This window comes from Rhincodon typus, chromosome 39, assembly GCF_021869965.1.
Source record: "Rhincodon typus isolate 14 chromosome 39, sRhiTyp1.1, whole genome shotgun sequence".
NCBI lineage: Eukaryota > Metazoa > Chordata > Chondrichthyes > Orectolobiformes > Rhincodontidae > Rhincodon > Rhincodon typus.
This window is the reverse complement of record NC_063370.1, coordinates 2,429,494-2,447,949: the sequence shown is the minus strand read 5'-3', so window position 1 is coordinate 2,447,949 and position 18,456 is coordinate 2,429,494. Positions and strand designations below refer to the sequence as shown.

General features: G+C 47.9%; 1 protein-coding gene across 1 annotated transcript in view; it reads left to right on the top strand.

Annotated features, from left to right (window-relative positions):
* LOC109923780 (endothelial PAS domain-containing protein 1-like) overlaps positions 1-16,113 on the top strand; it is a 23,748-nt gene extending 7,635 nt beyond the window's left edge. Inside the window, exons 5-9 of the mRNA XM_048618144.1 lie at positions 1,059-1,127; positions 3,878-4,458; positions 5,258-5,366; positions 8,402-8,525; positions 12,630-16,113. Coding sequence (XP_048474101.1) covers positions 1,059-1,127; positions 3,878-4,458; positions 5,258-5,366; positions 8,402-8,525; positions 12,630-12,775 — 1,029 coding nt within the window. The 3' untranslated portion in view covers positions 12,776-16,113. The remainder of the gene's footprint in view (positions 1-1,058; positions 1,128-3,877; positions 4,459-5,257; positions 5,367-8,401; positions 8,526-12,629) is intronic.
* Positions 16,114-18,456: the final 2,343 nt, after the last annotated feature.

The window sequence follows — 18,456 nt, the reverse complement described above, 5'->3', positions numbered from 1 at the left end:
TCCTGAAGGTGCTGACTCTCACTGGGATACAGCTCCTGAAGGTGCTGGCTCTCACTGGGATACAGTTCCTGAAGGTGCTGGCTCTCACTGGGATACAGCTCCTGAAGGTGCTGATTCTCACTGGGATACAGTCCCTGAAGGTGCTGACTCCTACTGGGATACAGATCCTGAAGGTGCTGACTCCTACTGGGATACAGTTCCTGACGAGGCTGACTTTCACTGGGATACAGTTACTGACGGGGCTGACTCTCACTGGGATACAGTTCCTGACGAGGCTGACTCTCACAGGGATACAGTTCCTGACGGGGCTGACTCTCACTGGGATACATGTTCCTGAAAGGTGCTGGCTCTCACTTGGATACAGTTCCTGAAGGTGCTGAATCTCACTGGGATACAGTTCCTGAAGGTGCTGACTCTCACTGGGATACAGTTCCTGAAGGGGCTGACCCTCACTGAGATACAATTCCTGAAGGGGCTGAATCTCACTGGGATACAGTTCCTGAAGGTGCTGACCTTCACTGGGATACAGTTCCTGAAGGTGCTGACTCTGACTGGGATACAGTTCCTGAAGGAGCTGACCCTCACTGGGATACAGTTCCTGAAGGAGCTGACCCTCACTGGGATACAGTTCCTGAAGGTGCTGACCCTCACTGGGATACAGTTCCTGAAGGTGCTGACTCTCACTGGGATACAGTTCCTGAAGGTGCTGAATCTCACTGGGATACAGTTCCTGTAAGTGCTGACTCTCAATGGGGGACAGTTCCTTCCTGCCTAGCCTTCAGTGTTTGTAACATGCAAAAAACATGAGTGAAGATGTGAGAGGAATGAAAATTTCACGGAAGATATCAGAAAGGTGAGCTTATTGATGTGTGACGTTGATAGAGACTTGCCAGGATGTTTCCCCAGGAGATTGTGTAACTCTCTGAGGGATGCTGGATCGAGGCCAGTACTGATGGTAACGACAGGCACTGGGTGAGGATTAGGGTATTTGGTGACCGACAGAGATGCTGTGAAATTTCTCTCTGGGTTTTTAAAGTTTAATTGTCTCCCTTTTACAGAACATCAAGCAGCCTGAGAATAACCTGATTGCAATCGATAGCAAAACTCTGCAAACCGAGACAAACCAGGTCAGTCCGTTTCTAGTGGCGTAGTGTCTCCAATTCTTCTCAATTCCATATCTCTGGATGCGCACCGTACTGCTGGAGGCGGGGCACAGAAACACTAAGTTGGAGAGGACATGAAAGGTAACCCTCCTCCTGTTAGTGACACAGAACCAAACAAGGGCAGGATCTGAAGTGGACAAAGTCAGGGGTCACACAACACCAGGTTATAGTGCAACAGGTTTACTTGAAGTCACAAGCTTTCATAGCGCTGCTCCTTTGTCAGGCAATGTGATTGTCAGGTTAAATAACTACCAGTTGTCTCTGTCTAAGGAGAGAGCCGCCCTATGGTCCAGGAAGATTATGGTACCTTTATTTTTCACTTTTCTCACCCCATAACAGAATTGGAAATACAAAAACGCATCAGTCTTCATTTTAAAATGATTCACAGATTTCACTTAAATTGTGAATTCGCTGAAGACCGTTTCTAGAAGCACTTGACTCGGGGTAAAAAAAAATATCTTTCACCGGGATTGTATCAGCACCGAGAGTTTTCAGGAAACATTAAACAGTTTGGGCTTTTTATTTTTGCATTTTCTTTTATTTTAGATTTCTAGAACCTGCAGCAGTCTGCTTTTAGCTTCACACAAATTCTTGTTGAGATCTTTTGTTTGCGTGAATTTTCATTCATTGTGTTTAACTCATGCATGAATTTTTTTAATGAAAAACACAAAAAAAGACAATCTTAAAAAAAAAATTTGTGGGTGGTTCAGTGGTTAGCACTTCTGCCTCACGGTGCCAGGGACATGGGTTCGATTCCACCCTCGGGCGACTGTCTGTGTGGAGTTTGCACATTCTCCCCGTGTCTGCGTGGGTTTCCTCCGGGTGCTCCAGTTTCCTCCCACAGTCCAAAGATGTGCAGGTTAGGGTGGATTGGCCGTGCTATATTGCCCCATAGTGTCCAGGGATGTGCAGACTGGGTGGGTTAGTAATTGGAAATGCAGGGTTACAGGGATAGGGTAGGGAAATAGGTGTGGGTGTGGGTGTGGGTGTGGGTGGGACACTCTTCTCTGAGGGTCAGTGTAGACTCAATGGGACAAATGGCCTGCTTCCACATTGTAGGGATTCTATGATTATTCCTTTAGAAATGTGGATATTTGGAGGAGATCATGTTGTATTGTTTTAAACATAGTGCTGAATGGTTTGTCATGAGGGGAGGCGATGGCCTAGATGTATTATTGTTGGACTGTTAATCCAGACACCCAGGTAATGTTCTGGAAACCTAGGTTCAAATCCCACCAGGGAAGATGATGAAATTTGAATTTACTAAAAATCTGGAATTAAGAATCTAATGTGACCATGGAACCATCAGCAATTGTCAGGAAAAACCCAACTGGTTCACTAATGTCCTTTAGGGAAGGAAACTGCCATCCTTACTTAGTCTGGCCTACATGTGACTCCAGATCCACAGTAATGTGGTTGACTCTGAACTGCCCTCTGGGCAATTAGGGATGGGCAATAAACGCTGCCTGGCCAGTGACGCCCTCATCCCGTGAATGTATTAATGAAGAAGGCCCATGGATGGAGAGAGAGCGTTTCCTGACACAACAGAATCCAAATTTTGGCGCCAAAAATCTGGGGCAGTTACAGGTAAATGCAGAGAGGAAATAAAGAGAAAGTTTTGCCACAGTGTGTATTCACAAAGTACTTTTTACATAGCAAAATGACTCAAAGTGTTCCATACAAATGCAATCAACACAAATTCATCACCAATTCACAAGGAGATATTAGGAGAGGTGAATAAATGTTTGCCCAAAAGTGGTCAATTTTAAGGAGCTTCTTAAAGGAGTTGATGGATAGAGAGCAAGAGAGAGAGGGAGAGGGAAAGGGGGCTTTCAGAGACAGTTAGGGAGGGAGTTCCAGAGTTGAAGGCCCAGCTGAGGGCACAGATGCCAGTAATGACTGATTAAAACTGGGGGGAGGCACAAGGGGTGAGAGTGAGAGGAGTGAAAAGATTTCTGAGGGTTGTGGGTCTGAAGGAGATGGCAGAGACAGGGAAGGATTTGGAAATAAATTTGAGAAGATGAATTCAAGGGGCTGGTTAACTGGGAGCCGGTGAGAGTCAGCGAGGACAGCGGTGTTAGAATACAGAGAGTATTTGGATGTGTGCAAACGTACGGAGGATGTGATTGACTGATCAGTCATGAATAATCAAGTCTAAATGACATTGGCATGGGCGACGGTTTCCACAGCCTATCAGCCAAGGCAGGCATGGGGTTGGGTGGTATCCTGGAGGTAGGTGTAAGAACCTTGATGATAGTATGGGATAGGATGTGGGAATGAGCTGAGAGTCAAGCGGGACACAGAAACAGGGAGACGATTGTTCCAGAGATTGGACCCTGAGAGACTGCCATTGGAAGAAAACAGCTGAATTATTATTGCGCTGAGGGAGGCTATTCGGCCCATCGTGCCTGCAGCAGCTCCCTGCCCCACATTCCGATGCACCATCGCCTTCCAAATAACCATCCAATGCCCCTCTTGAAGGCTTCAATTAAACCTGCTTCCCACACATTTCCAGGCAGAGCTTTCCAAACCCTAACTACGCGCTGGGTGAGAAAACTTTTCCACACGAAACCCTCACTTTACAATCCGCATCCCTCTTGTTCGTTACAGCTTCTCCCTGCCTATCCTATCCAGTCCCTGCTCGTGATAGTGTAAACCTCAATCAGACTGCTCTGACTGAATAAGGGGCTGATTTGTGTCTTGGTGGTTTGCAGGAACCGATGGAGCTGGACCTGGAGATGTTAGCACCGTACATCTCCATGGACGAGGACTTCCAGCTGAGCAGCTTTGAGTGTGCAGAAGACAAGGACAGTCAGGTCTTTCCTGACGTTCACCCAGACTCCCATGGACAAAGTGCCGCAGCGACAGACTCTGATGGCTTGTCTGCGACACCGAGCGAGCCAAGGAACACAGGCCCTTCCAACAACCGCTCCAGGTCCAGCAGCTTCCACAGGGTCCGCCCCCAGAAACGGGGGGACACTCCCCACCCAGAGGGAACCTCGGCTGCTCTGCAACGTTCCAGCAGCGCAACCAATCTCAGCAAGATCCCAGCCCCAGCTCCCAGCGGCCGCCCGATCGCTTTTGGAGGGCCAGCATTCACTGTGGCTGTGAAGAATGTCCTCCTGGCTTTATTCCAGCCCCAGACCACTGACGCCGAGGTTCAAATCGGCCAAACTGCCAGCACCGAAGGTCAAGAAACAACATTTGCAACAGCTACCGAGGGGCTTGAGCCAAGCGATCTCCTGGAAGCTGCTGGACTTGTCAGCGATGCCAAACACTCCCCATCCAAACAGAGGTACGTCAAATGGTTCATTATTATACAGTGCCATTGTTACACACATCACCAGACCATGTGGGTGCCCGGTCTGTACAATGTCCTGAGGACCAGCACAATTTATACCATCAATATCAGCACCGAGACGAGATATTGTTCAGGTCAGACTGAACATGACAGTGACCCTGTCCCTCAAAACTTTATGAGCATCAGTGCCCTTTGAACTGTACACCCAACACGGGTCAGTGCCCTTTGAACTGTACCCCCAACACAGGTCAGTGCCCTTTGACCTGTACCCCCAACACGAGTCAGCACCCTTTGACCTGCACCCCTAACACAGGTCAGTGCCCTTTGACCTGTACCCCAATATGGGTCAGTGCCCTTTGACCTGCACCCCCAACACGGGTCAGTGCCCTTTGACCTGTACCCCCAACACGGGTCACCACCTTCAGGGCAGGAGAATGATCATGTCAAAGACCACATCCTATTGGATGATCGATGTTCTGGTCTTGTACTGGGGAACAAGCTGCTCCTGGTGGGTCCTAGTGAGCAGCCACCCTTATCACTGAGCCTCTCTGGCTGGTTTCTCAAGCTGTTCCTTGAGCACTCGCTTGCCCACACCTGACTAGTGTAACTCTTTGGTAATTGTGAAATTTGCTTTAGTTTTCTAAAAACAGAACCTTTTAACCGGCTTTATGAGGTTAGAGACCAGTGAGTCTCTGTGCTGACTGAACCAATCTGACAGTATCTGTGGTTTGTGAAGTTAGTAATGTTCCTGGTGCCGAATGTGTAAATAGATCAATTCTCTCTCACTCTGCAGGACTCAGGGTGACTGGGAGGTCAACAAAAACCAAGAGGAACTCAGCCCCCAGGTGCTGGACCTTTGTAACCTCAAAAGGAAACACTCTCTGCTGAACGGGAGCTTTCAGGTACAGCTCGAATTATCAAAACCCTCAGAAATATCTGCTGCTGGGTCGGGGCAATTTGGTTTGTTCATTACCTAGTTAATTAGTCAACAAGTTGCATAGCCCAATTGGCAACTAGTTGAGTAACCTCCTGGTTGATGTGTTAGCTGGAGGATTGGAGATGTGGCTCATTAGTTAACTAGTTCACTAACCCACCGGTTTATGTGTTGCTTGCTGGTTAACTGGTTGACCAGCTTACTGGTTGATGGTTTGGCAAGTCAGTTGGTTGGAGAGTCAGAACAGCAGCTAGTAATTAATTAGTTACTCAATGAATGGGTGGTTGATTTGGTTGTGTTAACTGTCTCTATTACAGGTAATACTAAGGGTTAAAAATGTTGAGGCTTGGTTTCAGAGAAAGACTGAGTTGTGGAGAACTGGCAAATGTTAAGTTCGCTCAATAAAGAGAAAATCGGCTACAAATTGAGATTAGAAATTCCTTCTCATCTGAGCCTTAAATTGGCACCCCTTCATTCTGAAACTATGCCCCTCTGGTCCCAGACGCTCCGATGAGGGAACTGTCCTCCCAGCATTGACCCTGTCTTCACAAGAATCCTGACAAGAGTTCAGTATTCACATGCTATAAGACTCTCTAAGTGACATTGTCACAGGTGTGAGGTACTGATATCTGGTAGAGATTGTGCTCTCCATGGTGTATTGGATATGAATGTTAATGGGATACTGTCTCTACCCCTAATTGCCCATCCATGTAAGAGTCAGTCGCATTGCTGTGGGTCTGGAGTCAGACTGGGTAAGAATGGCAGATACCCATCCCTACAGGGTACTAGAGAACCAGATGGGCCTTTTACAGCCAGATTGGCAATGCTCAGTCTGGGATTGCTAGCGCAGTGACATAGCCACTATGTCACCTCCTCCTGGATACAGGATAGATGGTGCCTGTGGCTTGGACAGCTAGCTGGTTGCTGATGGGCTAATGGGTTGGTTTGGGTCATGAATAGTTTTGACTAACAGGCTGGTTGGTACAAAAACAAAGTTGCTGGAAAAGCTCAGCAGGTCTGGCAGCGCCTGTGGAGGAGAAAACAGAGTTAACGTTTCGGGTCCGGTAACCCTTCCTCAGAACTGACCCTTCCAGTTCTGAGGAAGGGTCACCGGACCCAAAACGTTAACTCTGTTTTCTCCTTCACAGATGCTGCCAGACCTGCTGAGCTTTTCCAGCAACTTTGTTTTTGTTCCTGATTTACAGCGTCCGCAGTTCTTTCGGTTTTTATTTAGGCTGGTTTGGTAAATGAGTTGGTTTGGTTGTGGGGTCAGTTCAATGGTTTGTTGATCGGTTAGTGAGTTAGCTGGTTAGGAATCGGGTTAAATAGCTGTTAGTTGAATGGCTGCTATAAGGGGCTCTTAGGGGCCCACTTGTGGTGCAGTGGTACTGTCCCAACCTCTGGATCAGGAGACCTGGGTCCAGTCCTACCTGCTCCAAAGGTGTGTAATAACTTCTCCGAACAGTTTCATTAGAAAAATGGGTTAAATTAAATTAAATTTTAAAAAAGGCTATTGTGGAGCAGTGGCAGTGTCCCCATCTTTGTGCTAGGAGTCATAAAGTCATACAGCACGGAAACAGACCATTTGGTCCAACCAGTCCATAATCCTAAACTAAACTAGCCCCACCTGCCTGCTCCTGGTCCATTTCCCTCCAAACCTTTCCTATTCATGTACTTATCCAAATCAAACAGGCCCTTCGGCCCAACTCGTCCATGCTGACCGGGTTTCCTAAATTGAACTAGTCCCATTTGCCTGTTCCACGGCAGGAAAGTGGCATTGAATAGCAAGACACAGGTCTACTATACATGCCTCCTGAATATGCAGCTGTACCGAGGTGAGTGCTAGATCCTACAGCAGGGTCCAAGGGCACAGTACAGCCTACTGTATTCTAAATCTTAAAGGGCACCCACATTTCTGGCAAATGGAAGCTAAGCTGCTAAGTTCAATTACATTTCATAAACAACGACATTGGAAAGCAGTGGTTTCTCTATCGACATCAGCAACAAGCTGCATTTCTATAGCTCTTTTCTATAGCAAGATATTTGAAGACAATTCACAGAAGCAATGAAACAAAACTACACAACTACACAAAGGAAGGAACTAAGAGAACATAGGTAGCTTTTAAGGTGCCTCTTAAGGAGGGGAAAGAGATGGAGAGGATTGGGGAGGTAATTCCAGACCTCAGGCCCCAAGTGACTGTAAGGCCACCAACAGCATAGCAACCGAAGTCACAGCAACACAAGAGATCACAGATACCTCGGGGGGGAGGAGGAGGAGGAGGAGGAGGACCAGGTTTAAGACCACCCCTGTCCAGAGGTGGGTAGTGACATCGCTGAACACGTTAATGGGAGCATAAGCCTCAGAGCGAGAGCTATGGGCAGCCAGTGGCAAAGTGGCGATGTCAATGGACAAGCAACCCAGAAGCCCAGACTAACGTTCTGGGTTCGAGTCTCACCTTGGCAGATGGTGGAACTTGAAAAGAGGGCCTTTTGTGACACAACGGTAGTATCCCTACCTCTAGACCAGGAGGCCTGGGTTCTAGAATGGGAAGGGTTCAGAGGGGCATGGCCCAAATGCTGGTAAATGGGAGTAGATTAATTTAAGACATCTGATTGGCATGGACGAGTTGGACCGAAGGCTCTGTTCCGTGAAGTATAACACTAAGTCCCACCTGCTCCAGAGGTATCTAATAACATCCCTGCGCTGATTGGTTAGAACATAGCTGTTATTTATTTTGGATTGGGCACTTCTTGCCCCTGTTCCTTGGCTACATTCATGCCGGGGTGCCCTTGGGAGAGGGAGCACCGGGACTTAGAGAGAGAGGTGAGCATTGCCTGGTCTGGAGCGTATTAGTTCCCTGTGTTTTAATTTAGTCCCATTCCCGTCTTCCCACCAATCCCCCTTTGCTGCAGTTCCTGTTCATTGTTACTGTTTAGTTGTTTTAATTTGATGGTGGGTTATCAGAATAAAACCCCACGTTTTTTTTTGAATTTGCCTCACAGGATTCTGATCTGGATGTCGCAAGTGTTGCTGACATTGTCCGAGTGACAGCGAAACGATTGAAAAGGCTCGAGAATCAGAAAGCTGCTGGAGACGAGGAAACTCAGCCATCGGTCACCCCAATGAGTAAGAGATTCACTCTGTTTGCTCCCTCTTGTTCGAAGTGGAGCGAAACCGCGGCGCAGCATTTGTGACCTCGCGGTACTGAGTCAGGAGGTTGTTAAACCCATAATCCCAGCAGGACCAGCTGTCAGGCAGAATTTGACTGACATTCTGCTCATTTCTGTCTCAGCGGCTAATAATCTCCGAGAGAACCTCCTGCCCACAATAGTTCAAAATGACTGCAGTCCCAGACCAACATGACCGCTTCACACCAGGGCAGCAACTGATGGACAATAATCTTGCCAGAAACACATTAAAACTCTCATTATGGTCATCCATTTCCCTTCACCCCAACAGTACAGAAAGAGGTCATTCGGCCCATCAAATCTGCACTGACCCTTTGACGAGCAGCCCACCTCCCCTACCCTATCGCCTGTAATTCCCATGGCTAACCCACCTGACCCCCACATCCTTGGACACTATGGGCAATTTCCCATGCCCAATCCACCCTAACCTGCACATCTTTGGACTGTGGGAGGAAACCGGAGCACCCAGAGGAAACCCACGCAGACATGGGGAGAATGTGCAAACTCCACACAGACAGTCGCCCGAGGGTGGGATCCAACCTGGGTCCCTGGCGCTGTGAGGCAGCAGTGCTAACCACTGAGCCACTGTGTCACCCCCCTCACTAGAAAGGGTTGGTTTCATCGGAGGTATGACTTTACAGCACTGGTCACACACTCATATTGACTGGCTATTCAGCCTTGAGAGGCATCGCCTGCACTCTGACTCACCATCCTCAGTCAGTGACACCCCAAATCTTCTGAATTCTGATGCAATGTACAATGGCGTTGGTTCAGCCTTGTCTGACTTAAACATTGAAGGCCATTTTCGCAGGGTCCTCAACAGAGACAGGGCTTAAACCTGAGGCTTCTCTGTCTCAAGGAGCTCACTGAGCAAGTCACCGAGAGAGTCACAGGGGAGAAAAGCGAAACTAAATCATCACTTTAACAGCAAGCTTTATTCCTGACCATTCCAAGGCTGGAAAATAACTCAAACTGAGATTTTTTAAAATCTTCTTTTGTGGGATGTGAGTGTTCACTGTGCTCATCCCTAATTGCCCCTTGAGTATCTTGCTTGGCCATTTTACAGAGTAGTTGAGTCTAACACATTACTGTGGGTCTGGAGTCACATGTAGGCCAGACCAGGTAAGAACAGCAGATTTCCTTCCCTAAAATGATGCAATCATAGAATCCATACAGTGCGAAAGCAGGCCATTTGGCCCATTGAGTCCACACCAACCTGAAGAGCATCCCACCCAGACCCAGTACCGTCCCATAACCGTGCATTTCCCATGACTAACCCACCTAGTCTGCCCATCCCTGGACACTATGAGCAATTTAGCATGACCAGTCCACCCTAATCTGCACATCTTTGGACTGTGGGAGGAAACCCACGCAGACACGGGGAGAATGTGCAAACTCCACACAGACAGTCACCTGAGGGTGGGATCGAGCCCGGGTCCCTGGCGCTGTGAGGCAGCAGTGCTAACCACTGAGCCACCGTGCCGCCCCAAATAATGCACAATCACCATCACAGAGACTAGTTTTCAATTCCAGAGTTTTGTTTTATAGTTTTTTTCTCCATCACCAAATCACCCGTGGCATTTATTTTTCACCTGTTAACCACCAACAGCAAGTCCCCGCGTTTTCCAGTTGGTTCCTTTATCTGTAAAGCCTATTACAGGCAATGCAGACCATCGAGGGTGAGCTAGCGATAAGGAAATGGGGAGGAGGCTAAATCAAAGTGGAGATAAAGCCCCTCTAGTGCTTTAAAGGCACATTCTTGAGTTTATTCATTGAATTTACATGCGATCAGCTGAAGCAAGACCCCCCCCCCCGCCATGAGGGAGAGTTTCAATTGCAGGGCGCTGGGGAGCAAGTTCGAGGATGTTGAGTGGAAGAGTTATTTTCTCCTTGTTCTGACCAAAATTCCTCACTGAGCCAATATCGGTGATACAGTCATAGAGACGTACAGACGGAAACAGACCCTTCGGTCAAACTCATCCATGCCGACCAAATATCCTAAATTAATCTAGTCCCCATTTGTCAGCATTTGGTCCATATCCCTCCAAACCCTTCCTATTCATGTACCCATCCAGATGCCTTTTAAATGTTGTAATTGTACCAGCCTTCACCACTTCCTCTGGCAGCTCATTCCATACACGCACCACCCTCTGTGTGAAAAAGTTGCCCCTTTGAACCCCTTTAAATCTTTCCCCTCTCACCTTAAACCTATGCCCCTCTAGTTTTGGACTCCCCCACCCTGGGGGAAAGACCTTGACTATTCATCCTTTCCATGTGCCTCATGATTTTATAAACCTCTATAAGATCACCCCTCAGCCTCCGACGCTCCAGGGAAAATAGTCCCAGCCTAATCAGCCTCTCCCTGTAGCTCAAACCCTCCAACCCTGGCAACATCCTTGTAAATCTTTTCTGAGCCCTTTCAAGTTTAACAACATCCTTCCCATAGGAAGTAGACAAGAATTGAATGCAGTATGCTAAAAGTGGCCCTAACCAATGTCCTGTACAGCCACAACATGATCCTCCCAACTCCTATACTCAATACACTGACTAATAAAGACAAGTGTACCAAACACCTTCTTCACCGCCCTGTCTACCTGCGACTCTACTTTCAAGGAACTATGAACCTGCACTCCAAGGTCTCTCTGTTCAGGAACATTCACCTGGACCTTACCATTAAATGTATAAGTTTTGCCCTAATTTGCCTTTCCAAAATGCAGCATCTCATATTTTTCTAAATCAAACTCCATCTGCCAATCCTTGTCCCATCTGATTAAGGTCCTATTGTACTCTGAGGTAACCTTCTTTCCTGTCCACTACACCTCCAATTTTGGTGTCATCTGCAAACTTATTAACCATACTTCCTTTGTTCACATCCAAATTAGCGATATATATGACGAAAAGCAGTGGGCCCAACACCGATGCTTGTGGCACACTGCTGGTCACAGGCCTCCAGTCTGAAAAGCAACCCCCCACCACCACCCTCTGTCTCTTACCTTCGAGCCAGCTCTGTGTTCAAATAGCTTGTTCTCCCAGTATTCCAAGTGATCTAACCTTTTTAACCAGTCCACCATGAGGAACCTTGCTGAACGCCTTACTGTGGGAGGAAACCAGAGCACCCGGAGGAAACATATGCAGACACGGGGAGAATGTGCAAACTGCAGACACACTATTGAACACGGGTCCCTGGTGCTGTGAAACCAAAGTGCTAACCCCTGAGCCACCACGCCCATAATGGCTACTTTACTGAGAATTTTCCCTTTAATAGTCTCTTTCAGGATCTCAGCACATCTCAAAATGCTTTGCAACCAATGAAATACTTTTCTGGTGTAGCAAATGTGAGAAACATAGCAACTGCTTTGTACACAGCAAGCTCCCAGTAAAAGCAGTGACTAGACCATAACCGGATTATCTTGTGTTGCAGCACGGTGGCTCGGTGGTTAGCACTGCTGCCTCACGGTGCCAGGGACCCGGGTTCAATTCCACCCTCGGGCAACAGTCTGTGTGGAGTTTGCACATTCTCCCCGTGTCTGTGTGGGTTTCCTCCGGGTGCTCCGGTTTCCTCCCACAATCCAAGGATGTGCAGGTTAGGCTGGATTGGGCATGCTAAATTGCTCATAGTGTCCAGGGATGTGAAGGCTGGTTGGGTTAGCCATGGGAAATGTAGGGTTACAGGGATAGGGTAGGGGGTTGGTTCAGGGTGGGATGCTCTTTCAGAGGGTTGGTGTACACTTGTTGGGCTGAATGGCCTGTTTCCACACTGTGGGGATTCTATGATTGAGGGATAAATATTACCAGGTCTTCCCCTGTTCTTCCTTCAAATCAGGGCAGAGGGTCTGTTAAATCTAGCTAAAAGACGCCTGAGTATAAACATCTCAGATGGCACCTCTGACAGTGAGGCACTCCCTCGGCACTCAGCTCTCTGAATCCAACAACTTCCTGATTCCGAGGTTAATATGCCACCTGCTGAGTTTGGAAATTGAGTAGGAATCGTCGGTGCTGAGAGGGTTTTAATACAGCTTAACATCATGTCTTCTTTCGACAGCGTTGATCATGCAGCTACTTGGGAAGGAGGTGCCTGGGCCTCCAGAGCTGACCCGTTACAACTGTGAAGTGAATGCTCCGTTACCTGATAGGCACCATCTCCTACAGGGCCCTGAGTTACTGAAAGCTCTGGATCAGTCCTCCTGAGCTCCCTCGCTGAACCTACTGCCATTGGGAGGATTCTGCACTGCCCCCCAGTGGGTTGTGGCGTGGGCAGGGGGCAGGGGGCAGGGGGCAGGCAGTCAGTTTTGTAACCTGAATAGACAGTCATCGTTTCCATGGAGCTACGAGCTTTGCGAATGAGTAAGCCAGAGTTTGGAGAGTCAAAGTTGGAAGTTTTCCCTCTTGCTCACTAAAATCCAATGTCCGTTCGCTGGAAATGAAGTGAAATCTAACCAGTTTGATCAGTTGTGCTCCCAATCCCACCCTTGCTCCGGCTGATCAGCTACACAACCCTCTCCCCTCATGTACTCTGCCGGCTCTCTCCAAGCATTGGCCCAAGGAAGGGTTTTGGGCTGAGGATTGATTGGGAGTTTCTCTGTTTCTGGCAGACAGCTACCTCCCTAGAAACACTACCCCCCCCCCCCGCCAATTCTGCCCTGGCCAATCCCAAATGTGACTGTTTAGTTCAGGAGAAACCAATGACTGTCCCTCCTTAAAAACTATCTGAAGATCTCTCAATCTCCATCTATCTGATTGTGTCTCTTTTTCTCCAATCATCTCTCTTTGTCCATTCTCCGTCTGTATCTCTAAACAACTATCTCTGTCATCTCTCGCTGTCTCTGGTTGTCTTACTTTTGTTGTATCAATCTATCTTTTTGTCACTCTGTCATCTTTGTCTGTTTCTTTCTGTTATTCATGTCTGTATGTTGTCTGTCTCTCTTTTGTCTCTATCACTGTCAGTCTACCTCTGTGTTTCTATCATCTATCTCAGTCTCCGATGGTCTCTCTCTCTCTCTGTAATCTTTATCTTTCCAGCTTTGACTGTTATCTGAATCATTTTGTCTGTCTCTCTCTGTAGTCTTTGTATACCTGTGTCAGCCAGTGTTTGTCTGTCTCTCATCTGTATTACAGTCAGTCCCTATCTGTATGTAATCTTACTGGCTTTGTAACGCTGTCAGTATTCTGTCTGCATACCTCATTGTGCTATCTTTGTCTGTCTCTTGCCTACCTCTACAGAGTTGCGTTGGGAGTAGACACCAACATAACTGTAGCTTCAATTATAGGAAGGAACAGACCAGGAATGTGAGCCAAAATTCCCTGGAACACCTGTGTTCTATTGCAGCTGATCCCAGGGTAGTCTGCTGAACACGCATGTACCAAACATTTCACCTCGAAAAATCCTCCTCTTTAAATGAAACACGATTCAAAGCTGGGAGGGAATCATTCTGAACAGATTGCATGCTTTATGTGAGAATGAAACCAGTTTCCTAAGTCCAGGACCAAGTCAATTATTCCCTGTCTGTGTGCATGGGCTGTCATGTACCAAGACATCGTAGCCACTCTCGTAATCCTGTAGACCTCCCTCTCAGGGAGACACTGCTCTTCAGACTGTTTTCTGCAGGATTGCAGATGTGGAGAAACTCCTTTGTCTGTAGGTTCCTGCTACCACTGTATCTGAGGTAACAGGGACAGAAACCCTTAGCATCGTTTTGTCAGGAGCCCTGGCACATTATCCCTGGGGAATGAGAGGGAAGAAAGTAAATTAATAAGGAGGTGCCTCTTCCTTTCCCAGCTCCTACTGAGTCTGTCACCGACCTGGATACTAAACTCTTTGGATTCCTTCCTGAAACCCCTCTGTGTCTCATTCCTCCTTTTTAAGAATCTCATGAAAACCTACCTCTTTGACCGAGCTTTTGTTTGAATATCACGTTCTGTGGTTTCGGCAATGCTCCTGTGAAGTACCATGGCATGTTTAAGGTGCTATATGAATGCAGTTTGTCATTATAAATCCCTGCAGGCACCCCCTTGCTGTTCAGGGGGATAACCACTCAGGAACATAGGATCCTCTCGGAGACAGAGGGGACACAGTGACAACACTTGTTCATCTTTCAGTCCCTAGTCTCTGATCTTAATCACAGAGCAACGCACATCACAGACAACCTCAAACAGAGAAGGGAACTTAAAGCTGTGACAGGGACAGCAGGGAACTGACTGTAGGCTTCTGGTCTTCCCAAACTCCACAGCTTTAGGCTCGGTACTGACCAGATCAACACCTCACACTTATTGCCCAGGTACAGGTGTGGGTCATAGTCGCAGATCCCCTACTAATCTATTCACTAAGCCCTGAACCACACATTGAACATTGAACATAGAACATAGAACATTACAGCGCAGTACAGGCCCTTCGGCCCTCGATGTTGCGCCGACCTGTGAAACCAAGTTTTGAGGAGTAGAGGAAACATTAGTCAATTGCTTACCTGTTAAAATACCAAGAGCCACTCACTACAGAGCAAGCAAGAAAGAAATCATTGGCACAAAAACAGAAATTGCTGGAAAAGCTCAGCAGGTCTGGCAACATCCGTGGAGAGAAATCAGAGTTAACGTTTCAGGTCAAGTGACCCTTCCTCAAAATGTTCCGAGGAAGGGTCACTTGACCCGAAACTCTGATTTCTCTCCACAGACGCTGCCAGGCTTTTCCAGCAACTTCTGCTTTTGTTCCTGATTTACAGCATCTGCAGTTCTTTCGGTTTTTATTAAAGAAATCACTGGTGCAATCTTGAGCAATTTGTCATGGTGCTACAGAGCCAGGTCGCTAAATCTCCAGGATGAGCCTGGTATCTTCAGGAGTTAACAAGTTTTCACTCCTCGTGCACAGAGCTGGAGGGAACAATCACAGTGGCATTAAAACACAACACTGTTCTCCTCCCGCCCCGCCTCATTTAATTTGAAGATTTTTTTTTGTTGATTGGTATTTAGGAATATTAATGCTGGGAAAAGAGGTACTTTGGCCAATGAGCAAGAAAAATCTCATTGGGTTAAGGGTCACCTTGCTGGTTGGCAGTTCTGCGGTTGGCCTAGGTAGTGAGCGTGGGGTAGAGGGGTGGGTGATGATGGCAAAAGCTGGGTGTTGGGAGAATGGCCAACTCTGCTGGGACCCTCACTCCAGCTGCTGGCAAAGAACTGCCAAGGTAAGGGCTTGAGGGGGAACAAAGCATCAGCAAAGAGAGCCAGTCAAGGAGCTCCCAGTGGCACTCTGCCCATGGTGGGACATCTCTCGATGGGGTCATGTTGGTTCCTGTTTCCAGGAACTTACTTCTATGTTCCCCCTTTCCCAGGGAGCGCTGATCGTGTCCCTCTGCTCCCAGAGGCTTTGCTGAACTGATTTATCTTCTGACCTAACCCTGAGTCATTTCTTGTCGTCGATTATTCCGTGATTGGTGAGAATATAACGTGATATTACCAGAATGAAATCACCACAATTATTATTTTAAACTGTAACTGATGGGATTTTCTTATTCTGGGAAATAAAATAATCTTTAATACTGGTGCTGTAATGCGTCTTGTCTCTGACCCTAACAGCGGATTTTTGTCTCTCTGTCAGTAATAGTAAGGGCTGGACAGAGTTTCTGCGTTAAGGGACTACATTTCTGCACCTTGCAGCACCTCTAGGCATCCACCAGATTGTTTTAACAGCCAATCAACTACAGCACTTTTCAAAATGTCAGCAGCAAATCTCTGGCACAACAATCAACACAAACTAGGCAATCATCTTAGAATCCCTACTGTGTGGAAGCAGGCCATTCAGTCCCTCCTACCTCCCTATAACCCTGCATTTTCTGTGACCAACCCACCCTAACTTGCATATCTTTGGACTGTGGGAGGAAACTGGAGCACCCGGAGGAAACCCATGCAAACAAGGGGAGAATGTGCAAACTCCACACAGACAGTTGCCCAGGGGTGGAATCGAACCCAGGTCCCTAGTGCTGTAAGGCAGCAGTGCTAACCACCGAGCCACCCTTAATGATGCAGAGCTGAGAGATGAATATTTGGCCTGAGGATAACTGCCTTGTTCTCCTTCAGATGAGTGCCACAGGTTCATTTGTGACCAGCTGAGGGGCCAGAAAGGGCCTTGGTTCCACGTCTGTGCTCATGGGGATGTCACGTCTGACAGTGCAGCGCACTGCCCCCCCACCCTGACCCCACCAACCCCCCACCCCCACAGTACTGTCCTGGCAGCTTGGCAGGGTTCGGATTCCCAGAGGAGATACTGTTGTATACTGAGCCTGAGTAACAGAATGTCCTAACTCATTCTGTAGAACTGCCCAACCAAACACTTTGCACACCTTCCCCCCTACCAACCCCCTCGCCCTTCCCCACTTCCCCTACATGTTCAATCATCGTATTTCTCATTAGGTGGGGGTGGCAGCTGCTGTGCACCTTGACATCAGTTAGTGACTTTACTAGAGAATGATCCGGCTACAGCTGACAGTGTAACTGCCCTCTGGGCAATTAGGGATGGACAATAAATACTGGTCTGGCTAAAGACGCCCATGTCCTGTGAACGAATTTAAGGGAGATGGTGACGTAGCTGTAATGTCATTGGGCCAGTAATCCAGAGGGATGGGCTAATGCTCTGGGGGAGCAAGTTCAAAACCTGCCACAGCATGAAACTACAGTCAACTGTTATTAAAACTACCTGTTACTGGGTGGCTCGGTGGTTAGGACTGCTGCCTCACAGGGACCCGGGTTCAATTCCACCCTCGGGTGACTGTCTGTGTGGAGTTTGCACATTCTCCCCGTGTCTGTGTGGGTTTCCTCCGGGTGCTCCAGTTTCCTCCCACAGTCCAAAGGTGTGCAGGTTAGGGTGGATTGGCCAAGGGAATGCAGGTTTACAGGGATGGATCTGGGTGGGATGCTGTTCAGAGGGTCAGTGTGGACCTGTTGGGCCGAATGGCCTGTCCCCACACTGTAGGGATTCTATGATTCAAATGTAGCGAGGGCTGGAAAGTAAACTGGAACAAAAGCAGAAGTTGCTGGAAAAGCTCAGCAGGTCTAGGCAGCATCTGTGGAGAAAATCAGAGTTAACGTTTCGGCTCCAGTGACCCTTCTGCTCCTGATTTACAGCATCCGCACTTCTTTTGGTCTTTATTAGGCCCAGCTGGGCATGTCCCAAACATTTCCCCACTGTGAGGCCATCTCATGCCCTAATCACCATCACAGCCCTGTGTGTGTGTGTGTGAACAGGATGGGGGTTTTGCTATGAGAGCAGTGTCAGCCATCACTGGGTTGGAGCTTGTGACTGGACTAAGCCCCCATTCTGGGAAGCTCGGCCATCACCATCCATACTCCCACCATCACCTAAAATGTACATTACCACAGTAACACGGATTCCTGGGGGTCCAGTTAGCACAGTCAGCTGGGCGGTTGGTATTAGAATTAGGTTTTATTGTCACGTGTACTCAAGTACAGGAGTACTGCGAAAAGTTTACAATGTCCCAGTCATCACGCCATCTTAGGTACGAGGTACAAAATCTTTTAGCAAAGAAGTAAGTTAAAAGTTCAACATTACAGCCTTTCTTTGGCCACGGGCCTGCAAGTTGCTCCAGACTGGGCTTTCCCCAAGGGCTCGATCTCTCGATCCTCGCGCTCCTGTCAGACTCACCACAAGCCAGAGCCCTGCTCTGATGCCACTCCAGGTCCCCAGCCGCTTCCATGATGCTGCCGACTGCCAGAGCTCAGCTCTGGTCACACCAACTGCCTCCTGGCTGATAGACATAGCTCCTGCTCTGGGCCACCAGAAGGTTTGCAGAGGGGAAAAGAAACTTAAAAATAAAACTAAAACTTAAAAAGAGAGAAAAAAAGCGAGAAAAGAAAGAAAAGCAGTC